General features: G+C 35.9%; 1 protein-coding gene across 3 annotated transcripts in view; it reads right to left on the bottom strand.

The window, feature by feature from the left end:
* The window catches only part of PPP1R12A (protein phosphatase 1 regulatory subunit 12A), a 149,590-nt gene that overhangs the window by 3,741 nt on the left and 132,937 nt on the right, over nucleotides 1-12,912 (bottom strand). For all 3 annotated transcript variants that reach the window (XM_060165131.1, XM_060165132.1, XM_060165133.1), the window contains 3 exons: nucleotides 9,761-9,865; nucleotides 4,224-4,271; nucleotides 1,205-1,255 (listed from right to left, as the gene is read on the bottom strand). In XM_060165131.1, coding sequence (XP_060021114.1) covers nucleotides 1,205-1,255; nucleotides 4,224-4,271; nucleotides 9,761-9,865 — 204 coding nt within the window. The remainder of the gene's footprint in view (nucleotides 1-1,204; nucleotides 1,256-4,223; nucleotides 4,272-9,760; nucleotides 9,866-12,912) is intronic.

Raw genomic sequence — 12,912 nt, 5'->3', positions numbered from 1 at the left:
TGCCTACAGAACCCTGAGCGCTTGGCTACCACTCTTGTCAAGGCCCTATTCTCAGTCAGCAGTCGCTCATTTAATTCTCTCAGAGTTTGAATTTGCTTTATTTGGTGCAGATTCTGCAGGAATCAGAACATAAAGAAATAGAAAATAAAAAATAAGAAAGTGGAAAAGAGTACAATGAAAACATAAAGAATCACAGATAACAAATGTAAGAAGAAAAAAATTAAGAGTCTTAAAAGAATATTCCATGAAATTTGCAAAAGTAAACAGTGTAGTTCTAAAATTCCTTATCAAACAAAATACACAGGCAAACAAAATCCAAAAACATTTTCTCCAAAGCCATTCAATAATGTTTTAATAAGAAACTAAATAATTCAATAGAAAAACATTTAAATCTTGAAATTCTAATTCTATGGGCATAATTTCCTATGCATTAGTCCATTAATTCATAATGTGATAGATATTTTATGCAAGACAATGTAATAAGAGGTAATCAATTAACTATGTCATTCTTTTTTTTTCCTGAGAAGAATGTACCTTCCAATATTCAAAATGAACTTATTTTCACAGGTGATGCAGAGTTTGATAAACTGTACCTCTGACTGTCCACTACTCTAATGTCCTTTATTTTTATTTATTTATTATTTTATTATTATTATTTTTTTTCGCGGTATGTGAGCCTCTCACTGTTGTGGCCTCTCCCGTTGCAGAGCACAGGCTCCAGAAGCGCAGGCTGATCAGCCTAGCCGCTCTGCGGCATATGGGATCTTCCCGGACCGGGGCACGAACCTGTGTCCCCTGCATTGGCAGGCGGACTCTCAACCACTGCGCCACCAGGGAAGCCCCTAATGTCCTTTATTTTCAAAAGAGAACATTTCTATAGTGATCCCTCCTCACCAGTTATTCTCCAAGGAACAGAGTATTTAAACTGCAACAAATAAATGATAAATCCCAAATCTTATAGTCATTATTGTCCAATTTATTCTATACCTGAACATCAAAAGTGCCATGAAAACTGATTAACAAAAAGATTTGGGTTTTAAATACTTTTCTAGCTCACCTAAAACCTGGATTTAGGAAGAAAGAAAAGCACAAGATATAGATAACTCACAAACTGTATAAGCAGCTTTAAGAACAATTAATGTAAACATAGTATCTGTAATGGTACTGTAAAATTTGAGTTTATACTGCAGCATGATTTACTTACTTTGAGCTCTTCTTCCATTTCAGATATTCTTCTTTCTAGAGCTCTTCGTTCCTAGGTGAATTTAAGGTACTAATGTTAATGATATAAGTATTATATTCTTAAATTTTCTTCTAAATTGTGAAATAGTGACACTTTAGAATAAAAAATTAAATCAGGAGCAGTGTAGAAAAAGATGCGATGCCAGTGATGTGTAAAGAGCTTTCCAAAATTTGAGAGAAATAAATATGAGGATCATTATTTTGTTACTTCCTGTAAGCTCTTTCTTTAAAGCTTTGACTTTCTGGTAAGATGCTACATAACACGTTTAAACTGTTTTTAGTTCACATAAAACTTAGGTTAGGGATAGAGTAAACCAATACTCAAGACTGAGGATTGAATAGAAAAGAAAAAAAAAAGAAACTCACACAAAGATGCAATTACTCTATAGTGATAAAAAGCAGAAAAGCAAGAAGCAAACGTGCCTAAAATATCTGTACTTTAAATTTCAAAAGGATCTAAGAAATGTTCATCTCCTCCACCCACAATGTTAACTAGTCATTATTTGTCCAATTGACTTTATAGCTTTGTATTTAGTTTGATATTCTACATAGCATTAATGCAGTGAATCTAATGAAGAAGCAACTGTAGCATTTATTTTAAACTACCTTGTTTCAAAGAGTGATAGGCAAAGGCAACATACAGTATATTACTGCAGTGTACAGTTTTATTCTCCCTTAAATAATAAGCATTCTAAGGTGTTATGCAAAAAGCAAGCAGCAGTAATTAATGTGCTTAAAACTTTGGTTAGGTCATACCGCCCAGAAGATACTGACTCTTGCCGGTCACCTTTCAGATACAAACCATTTAAATTTAGTTTAATCACACTGAAACTATTTCTAAGACATTCTTTCCCAGATTAATAATTAATGTTGATATTTAGTAAAGCAGTACATTTACTGTAAATGTTAACGTTTTTAGAGTATGTGATTTTAAAAAATAGATGAAATCCTACCCATAGTCTTATAAGTACTGTGTTATTCTACTATTAGCATGTTTAAACATTATTACACAGACAAAAATGTTACTTTTGATAAACAGACCTTTCTCCTATTTAACAATACATCCATGACACATTCATAAAACCACTGCACTTCTCAAAATATTAGGACATATAATATTATATTTGATCCTCATAACTTTGTGAAATATCAGCAACAGCATTATTTCCTCCAACTGACAGGTAACAACCCCATCATTCTCAATTTTATTATGTGCCTTCAAGATTTTAACTATGTAGTGGTAAAGCAAGACAAGAGCACTATACTGAACTGCCTCACTGCCAAACTGACAACTGTAAAGTTGCAGGAAATTTCTTATATTTAATAAATAAACTTATTACCATTTAAAAATATGGTTAAGAGAAAAAAATGCATATAAAGTGCTTAATTCAGTGCCTGCCTGGTATGTAAAAGAGTGCTGAATAAAAGTTGGCAGTTATTATTAATACTAGGATTACCAATGTCTGTTAAACTGAAAGTAGATTAGCTACTTCATAATTTATCTGCATTTGACAGGCAGAAAGAGGAGGTCAGGTGAGAATGTCAGAATATGAACATGTATATATTGTAGGTGTATAAGCCTAGATGAAAAAAAAAAGATAAACATTAAACTGTCACTTATCTCTACATGATAGGGAGATTTTATTTTCATCTTTTGTTAAAATTTTTGCAATAAATACATTACTTTCACAAAAATAAAATATTCTTAAAAATGTGACTATCTCAAAAATAAATAATATTTTGATTAAGTATATGGTTATCTATGTCTTTCATCTCAACTATTAGTATGGATAAAAGAGAACTGAAAACATTTCTTTACTGTTTCACATATCTTGGATGTAAAATTCAGTAAGTTATACTGTGGTATAATAATCAACATTAAATTTAATAAAATAAGTGATTCCAAATTTTTAGCAATTATAAGTTAGATCAATAGTTTTTTAAATGGCCCAGAACAACGATTTTTAAAACCTCATGAAATCATAATAAAACTAGGAGTTATTATACGTTACAATTTAGTAAATGACATAGACATTAACTGTTATGTTTATATATTTGGTATTTTTATCATTTCTCTCCTTTTTTTGGGTCAACAAGGTAAATTTTTAAAATGGAATGGAAGAAAATATTCTCATATCAAGTGCTCTTGACTATTTATTCTTCGATCTAGAGATCAGAGCTCCACAGTATGTAATTTCTTCTCTGGCTGAAACCTTGAAAATCTAGCCACTGCTCAGCTGTACTACAGGTACTCTTTGAGTTAATTTTTCCATTAACTTTTGATCATTTATAGATCTTCAACTGCTCAGACTAAACTTGTGGAGTTTTTCTTATGCCCACTGCCAAATCCCTGGGCAATAATAATAATAAAAGGAGAAAAATACAAGTGAATATATCACGGCCAGATAAAAAATTGCAGAAAGACATAAAATGGTAAAAGGATTTTCTTGTAATCTTTTTTGTTTGTTTTAGAAGAGCCTACTTAAGTTAAATATTTAAACTCAAAATTAAATAAAATATTGTTAAATTAACTTTAAAAAGAATTTGAAAATTTGGTCCCCAGATCTTTAAAAACTTTAAGAATGGAAGTATTTTAATTTTGTAAAGAATTAAACTAAATGTATAGATGATTAAAGTGTTTTAAGTATATCACCACAGAAAATCAAAGAGAGATAAATGGCATTTTAAAAATATCAGATTCACTATCACAATGTGTATATTTCATAATTAAGGCAAGATTTTTTTTGTACATTAAAAGAATAACATGGTAAATTAAATTTAACAAGGTAATTTCACCCCATAAGACTCTATAAAGAAGATAAGCTAGAAAACATTCATAATCAAATTATTGAATATTAATTTAAACTAATTAAAACTACCATCTATAAAAACAAAACTAAAGAAAACCAAAAAACCTACCATTGCTTATATAAAAAACAAAGGGGGAAATTGATTACTTATTCAGTAAGATGGACACTTACCCTTTTTTCCATTTCCAGTAGTGACCTATCAGCAAATCTTTCTTGTCTCTGCAAGGAAGTAAGAAATATAGAAGAGATGTAACTGCAATAAAGATGGGGAAAGGGAGAGGACCACAGTAACTCTCCTCTACTGGTATTCAAAGAAATCACACTATTCAGGAGTAATACACAGGTGTAAGCAAAGAACAGAGAAAACAGGATTTCTACTGAAATAATAAAGAGTTAGAGGAATGCTTAGGAATACAATGGTCTCCACAGTTCTCATCGTTTATGTATCGGTTTTCCTCGGGTCTTTACAGCTGAGCTGAGAGTAAGGATGGGTGAGTACTATGGAGCAAAGCCAAAAACATCCTAGTTTTCCCTCCGATGTTCAAGCTCTCTCTTTTCCTACACCAGGAAGAGTGGGTAACCTTAGTGCTCAGAGTCCACGACCTTGACTGAAATGTACTTTGGACCAGGTTGTGTGACTGTATTCATGCAGTCAGACTAGTAAACTGGCCTTTTGGTCCTCTTTCACAGCTACCTTAGTTTTGCTCACTCCTTCTCTAGAGTTTTTTTCCCCAATCATCCATGTTCCAAAATTGGTAAGAAGGTTCATATCCACTGCCACTTATAAGAAATCCTAGCCATATAACTTTTCTTCTGGTAAGGTCAGGTCTCATTTGTTTCTGCTTCTTGTACTATACAATCAACTAACGTTGATAAATACTGAGATCTGGGGGATGAAAAGGGCCCTTGGGGTTTTAAGCCACATGCTGCACTCAATACCAGAGAGCTGTGCATATATGGGTATTGAGCACAGGACCAGTTAAAAAACAAGTGCTTAGTTCTCATTTACATTGACCTCTGTTCATACATCTCCCTTGGGATTCCTGGTCTATTTGCTGAAAATGAATTCATCAAAAGGCTCATTCCCTAGAAGCCAATCTGCTGAATAACCAATTTAAAAAATTTACCAAACATGGTTTTTGACAACTACTTAATAAGAATGCTCTGCTATGATCATTAACCACAAAATATACTTTAAAAAACTCTCTCTACATACACATATATGGTTCATCACTGATTAAGCACAACTTCACTGTTTACTTTGGTGATTTAAAAAACATTTCTTGGGACTTCCCTGGTGGCACAGTGGTTAAGAATCTGCCTGCCAATGCAGGGGACACGGGTTCAAGCCCTGGTCTGGGAAAGTACCACATACCGTGCAGCAACTAAGCCCAAGTGCCACAACTACTGAAGCCCTCACGCCTAGAGCCTGTGCTCCACAATAAGAGAAGCCACCGTAATGAGAAGCCCGCGCACTGCAATGAAGAGTAGCCCCCCGCTTGCCACAACCAGAGAAAGCCTGCACACAGCAACAAAGACCCAAAGCAGCCAAATAAATAAATAAATTTATTAAAAAATAAATTAATTAAATAAAAACCATTTCTTTAGGGGACTTCCCTGGTGGCGCAGAGGTTAAGAATCCACCTGCCAATTCAGGGGACATGGGTTCGATCCCTGGTCTGGGAAGATCTCACATGCCGCGGAGCAACTAAGCCCGTGCACCACAACTACTGAAGCCCGTGCACCTAGAGCCCATGCTCTGCAACAAGAGAAGCCAACGCAATGAGAAACCGGTGCACCACAACGAAGAGTATCCTCCGCAACTAGAGAAAGCCCATGTGCAGCAACGAAGACTCAACTCAGCCAAAAATAAATAAATAAATAAAATAAATAAACAAAACAAAACAAACCAAACATTTCTTTATATAATTTTCTCTTCTGTCAACCCTTTCAACATTCATATTTTTGTATCATCAGGGCTTGTAAACCAAGTTACTTTTTGACCCTTTTTTGCACAATTTCTTTTTTAACGTTATAGTATATAAATAAAGATCTAAATCATGGCCATCTAACTTGTTTAATTTATTTTAATTTTTTTTTCCCCACACTGCACAGGTTGCAGGATCTTAGTTCCCCAACCAGAAATTGAACCCATGGCCTCAGCAATGAAAGCATGGAGCCCTAACCACTGGACTACCAGGGAATTCCTAATCTGCTGTTTTAAATGATTTTGGTTTTTGTGCTTACTCTTCCTGGAAAAATAGAAGTTAATGTATTCCCATTGCTTACTGTTAGAAATCAAATTCAGAATTTCAAATAAGATGAGACTTTCAGGGATTTCCCTGATGGTACAGTGGTTAAGAATCCACCTGCAAGGCAGGGGACACAGGTTCGAGCCCTAGTCTGGGAAGATCCCACATGCTGCGGAGCAACTAAGCCTATGTACCACAACTACTGAGCCTGCATGCCACAGCTACTGAAGCCCACGACCTAGAGCCCATGCTCTGCAACGAGAAGCCACCGCGATGAGAAGCCCGTGCACTGCAGCGAAGAGCAGCTCCCACTCACCACAACTAGAGAAAGCCTGTGAGCAGCAACGAAGATCCAACACAGCCAAAAATAAATAAATTTTTAAAAAGATGAGACTTTCAGCTAATTCTGATATACTTTTGATGTTTTTATTTTATTTTTAATTAATTAATTAATTTTATTTACTGTTTTTATTTTTGGCTGCATTGGGTCTTCAGTGCTGCTTGCGGGCTTTCTCTAGTTGAGGCGAGCAAGGACTACTCTTCGTTGTGGTGCGTGGGCTTCTCATCGCGGTGGCTTCTCTTGTTGTGGATCACGGGCTCTAGGTGGGCATGCAGGCTCAGTAGTTGTGGCTCACGGGCTTCGCTGTTCTGCAGCATGTGGGATCTTCTCGGACCAGGGCTCAAACCTGTGTCCTCTGCATTGGCAGGTGGATTCTTAACCACTGCGACACCAAGGAAGCCCAACTTTAGTTAATATTTTTGGTAAATATTCTAGTTAAAGCTGTTAAAATAACAATTGGTAAACCTGGTGAATTGACATTTGACAAAATCATTATTCATCAACTGGTTTCTGGTAAATTAACCTATTTCCCTCCCTTGGAGACTGTACAGGGAGTAGGGTGGCTGGGTTAAGGCAGGATTCAAGGATTCTAGAGTCCTTGGCTAAATACTATCACACAGACCTGAACTTCAACTTTAATTCTTTTTTTTTGTTTGTTTGTTGTTTTTTTTTTGCTGTACGCGGGCCTCTCACTGTTGTGGCCTCTCCCATTGTGGAGCACAGGCTCCGGACGCGCAGGCTCAGCGGCCATGGCTCACGGGCCCAGCCGCTCCGCGGCATGTGGGATCTTCCCGGACCGGGGCACGAACCCGTGTCCCCTGCATCGGCAGGTAGACTCTCAACCACTGCGCCACCAGGGAAGCCCTCAACTTTAATTCTTTTGGCTGTGCTGCGCCTTTTGCACGATCTTAGTGGATCTTAGTTCCCCAACCAGGGATTGAATCTGGGCCCATGGCAGTGAAAGCACGGAGGCCTAACAACTGGACCACCAGGGAATTCCCAAGATTAATTCCTAACAGGATGATCGTTCCCTTGGAAAAATTCCACGTGACTATCAAAATTGCCACTACTATGTATATTCATGAACAGTTACAAAAGAAATGTTAAAAAAAAAACCCCAAAACATCAGGTGGAAAGATTCACAGTAGACTTAAATGCTCAGGATAAGTAACTCTAAAATTGAACAGAAAGTTTAATGTTCTATCAGTTTTACTTTTACATATATCCCTAAATTTTTCAAATGACATTTACATAGTGTAAGATACTAACTTTGAATATTTACTCAATATCTCATACTCTAATTACCCCTCCTATTATTAATTCAGTATACTGGGCATGATACTTAGAATGCCTGCTAAGGCAGAAGCTGTCATACTCTTTAATGCAGTGACTTATTTCTCTGGTGACAGTCAATGGGATCAGAAATTGGTACCTGACCCAAAGGAAGCTTGCAATAGTTGTCCAGTGTCCTATGAAATGGTCACTAATAGGTCCATGGGCACTAACAGGACTGCTTCACGTTGATGATAACTGGCTAATTCTATCAGTTCCCCTCTCTTCTAGAGTTTGAATGAGAAACAAATAGGAAGAATTAGATGACAAGAGAGTAGGTAGAAAAGCAGAGAAACATAGAGATGGCAGTAAGCAGTGGAAACACAGATTAACTGAATCACCATAAGACAGAATACTACAGTAGGGAGCAGTGGACACTTTTATTTAGAAAATATTATGACCAAATCTCTAGAGCTGAAACTATTTTCAGGGAACTAGTTATAATATTTTGCAGCGGCTCACTAAGCTACTAATGCAACCTGAAGAATGACGACGTTCCAGTTTACCATGAAGCTTAAGTGTAAGACGGCAAGTTTAAACTTGTGTGACAGTCCAAGTTTTTATGACACCTCACTATGAAACGTGTTCTTGTTCTGTACTTCACTGTGTATCTTCATAGTAAACCCTCATTACCTGATGGAATCTGAGTCTTCATAGCCTCACAAGGTTAGCATGATACCTGCAAATTTAGCACAGTCTCCACTGTACATAGACAATTGCTTCACATGTAATAGTGGTTAACAACAAAAAAGGACCTGGTAATAAGTGTAAGTTCAACATAGAGAAGTAATTTTAAAAATTATGAGAAAGATGAGTATAAAAGAATGGTCACAGAAAGTATGCAGTCTCATTTACAGAACTGAGGACGCCATTTTAGATCAGTGTTTTCAAACTGGATTCTAAAAGTTTAGTGCAGAAATGTGTTTATGCTAGAAAGTCTTATGTTAAAATTAAACGAGTTTGTTTCCTTAAAAATTACAGGACTCGTTAGAGCCTTTAACATATAAATAAACCCTGTAAAATCTCCAAGATATAGAACATATAGTATTTTCAGTTTCTTGGATCACAAAGCTCTTTCCCCTTCTTTTTTTGGTTTTGAAGGGGGGCAAGAGAAGGGAGAGGGAATGTGCCAGAACTCTCTCCCAGAACTAGTGTTTTATGAAGAAAGAGCTTGGGAAACAATTCTTAGATCATACACATCCTAGATCATATGTACAAGGCTGTGAGTTCTGCTTGGCTATCCTAGTTTTCTTGTCTAAAATTATCTCTACTAGGTTGTTGCACAGAAGGAAGGTAAAAGGAGTTATGACTAAAATTATCTTCTTCCAGAATTATTATGTCAAATTATTAAACAAATTATTAGGTCAAATTATTAAAAAGGTTTTTTAAATTAAACAGGAAACATTCATAATGAATAAAAATTATTATACAAAATTTTATGGCTTTAAGAAGATTCCAAATAGATAGATGCTTTGCCTTGCTACATTTGGTATGCTGGAAATAAGCATTTAAAATCCTTCATGTACCACAACATAGGTATTAAAAGGCTTAAAAATACTTTGACTTTCTACCGTAAGGTTATATACGTTCATATTTTAAATTCACTTTAGAAGAAAATAAATTATTGGTAAACTGTATTATCTTGATTCTGTCCTATTAATAAATAAGCTTTTATCAATAACCAAACTTATATCTAGAACACAAGAGAACATTTCAATGCAATTTTCAGATAGAATAAATCACAACCATTATGTTTAGAGTAACAAAGAGAAAAAGGTACAAACCTGGGTGGCCTTTTCCAATTGTAATTTAAGATCTGTCAGTTCCATATTTGTATCATGTAGTTGTGCTTTCAGCTTTTCATTTTCAGCTAGAATTTGTTCATAAAGCTATACAAATTAGGGGAGAAGAACAAATTACTTTTCTGCTTTTTTACTATTTTAAGAAGATTTCCCATTGATTACTTTACAATATTAAAACAGAAAGATTAATGTAACATACGAACTATTAAAGAAAGCATTAAAAATATTTTAATGCTTTGTGGTCTCAAGGCAGAAATTTTTGGTTATTCAGGTGTATTTGTCCCACATAAACTCTTTAAAAACTAGTTCTGGTATTTAAAATTTATTACTTCACTGAAAATCCTAACTTTTCAGTTTGATTAAAAAAATTCAGTTATCTGATAAAGAGGGACCACACTGTGACCACAGCTGGAGTTCAGGAGCATTATGATTTTTATTTGGGGTCTCTGAGCTTTTCTGCCTATCATTCACTCTTTAATTCCTGATACTGAGATGGGAGTATCAGTTGCATTTATCATTATACTTGTATTATTTTTACTAAAGGTAAAAGGAAAGCAAAATATTTCTTGAACACTTTCATAGCACTTGAATCTACTACTTCTTTTTTCCTCATCTCTACTACTACAACCATAGATGTCTGCAATCATCTCTTACCTAGATATTTCTATTATTAGAATTGTTCTCCTGACCTCTCTTTAATCTGTTTTATACAAAGCAGCAAGAGTTAAATTTTCAAAATGACAATCTAATAATTTTCATAGGCCAACCATTCCATTAACCTCCATACATTAAAAAACCCTTGAATGGCTTCCCAATGTTCTCAGTATAAGGAAATCCTTAAAACAGCCTGTAAGGCACTGATGGTTTGGTCCCAGCCTACACATCTGTAGGTGCAAACTCACACCACCATCCCCTTCGCTCTACTAGCCATACTGAAAATTTAATTACTTTAATACATCATGTACCCTCCCACCACCAGGCTGGTTTGTGTGCTTGCCCTTCTCTCCATCTGGAACACTTTTTTCTCCCATTTTTGCCAGTTAACTACTAATCATCCTTCTGTTCTTGGCTGAAGTGTTACTTCCTTAGGAAATCTATCCTTAGGCCCTGTCACTTTCTTTTGTTACACAATTTTATAAAACCGTTTCTTTATTTCAGGATAATGGTTTCAATTTAAAGATTATCCATTGATTTGTATCATTATATGATAAGGTCTGTCTGGAAGATGCTCATAAGAGCAGGGACAGGATCTCCATCTCCACTGCCCATGAGCAGAACTTCACTACTAATTTAAGCACAATTCAGTGTTCAGTTCTTTACTGAACGAATGAATCTTATTCCTAACATAAACTGACCCCCTACCTTCCTTTTCTTGTTGATTTGGCTTGTAAGAAAGTGGGTGATTCAAACAGCTGCCAAATACCTGGGGACATGTACAAATACCACACACCTTCCTCCTCCACAACAAACTTCATTAGGTTTATTCAAAGCTTACAATATGAAGAATCATGATCTTCAGAATTCTAGATTATTTTGTTGCCAGGACTTATTTCTTAATTAGTTCCATCCTTAACCCTTAACAGCACTTGAACTATCTCACAAGTTTTTCGGTTACCTAGGAAATACTATACTGTCCTGGGAAAAGCTATATTCTTTGTTTGGCTGCTTCCTATTAACAAATAAAGAAAAGATTTCACATGCACGCACAACACCCTCCCCCCCCTACCCCACATCTACTCAGTGCCCCCTTTTAGCTCAACCACAGTATTACAGTACTGGCCTGAGAGACTTAAATGTGCAGGAAGTCCTGGGTACTTTCCCTTTTCCTTCAAATAAACAAATAGCTTTTTTTTTTTTTTTTTTTACATCTGGTGTGTTAGTTTCTGCTTCATAACAAAGTGAATCAGTTATACATATACATATGTTCCCATATCTCTTCCCTCTTGCGTCTCCCTCCCTCCCACCCTCCCTATCTCACCCCTCTAGGTGGTCACAAAGCACTGAGCTGATCACCTGTGCTATGCGGCTGCTTCCCACTAGCTATCTATTTTATGTTTGGTAGTGTATATATGTCCACGCCACTCTCTCACTTTGTCACAGCTTACCCTTCCCCCTCCCCATATCTTCAAGTCCATTCTCTAGTAGGTCTGTGTCTTTGTTCCCATCTTACCCCTAGGTTCTTCATGACCTTTTTTTTTTTTCTTAGATTCCATATATGTGTTAGCATACGGTATGTTTTTCTCTTTCTGACTTACTTCACTCTGTATGAAAGACTCTAGGTCCATCCACCTCACTACAAATAACTCAATTTCATTTCCTTTTATGGCTGATTAATATTCCATTGTATATATGTGCCACATCTTCTTTATCCATTCATCCAATGATGGACACTTAGGTTGCTTCCATCTCCTGGCTATTGTAAATAGAGCTGCAATGAACATTTTGGGACATGACTCTTTTTGAATTATGGTTTTCTCAGGGTATATGCCCAGCAGTGGGATTGCTGGGTCGTATGGTAGTTCTATTTGTAGTTTTTTAAGGAACCTCCATACTGTTCTCCATAGTGGCTGTATCAATTTACATTCCCACCAGCAGTGCAAGAGGGTTCCCTTTTCTCCACACCCTCTCCAGCATTTATTGTTTCTAGATATTTTGATGATGGCCATTCTGACCGGTGTGAAATGATATCTCATTGTAGTTTTGATTTGCATTTCTCTAATGATTAATGATGTTGAGCATTCTTTCATGTGTTTGTTGGCACTCTGTATATCTTCTTTGGAGAAATGTCTAGTTAGGTCTTCTGCCCATTTTTGGATTGGGTTGTTTGTTTTTTTTATTGAGCTGCATGAGCTGCTTGTAAATTTTGGAGATTAATCCTTTGTCAGTTCCTTCATTTGCAAATGTTTTCTCCCATTCTGAGGGTTGTCTTTTGGTCTTGTTTATGGTTTCCTTTGCTGTGCAAAAGCTTTGAAGTTTCATTAGGTCCCATTTGTTTATTTTTGTTTTTATTTCCATTTCTCTAGGAGGTGGGTCAAAAAGGATCTTGCTGTGATTTATGTCATAGACTATTCTGCCTATGTTTTCCTCTAAACAAATAGCTTTTTAAATTCTACTTACCATTAATTACCAAAAAC

Source organism: Lagenorhynchus albirostris, chromosome 11, assembly GCF_949774975.1.
Source record: "Lagenorhynchus albirostris chromosome 11, mLagAlb1.1, whole genome shotgun sequence".
In the NCBI taxonomy this organism is placed as follows: domain Eukaryota; kingdom Metazoa; phylum Chordata; class Mammalia; order Artiodactyla; family Delphinidae; genus Lagenorhynchus; species Lagenorhynchus albirostris.
The sequence above is the reverse complement of the archived record's forward strand: the minus strand, read 5'-3'. Positions and strand labels throughout refer to the sequence as shown.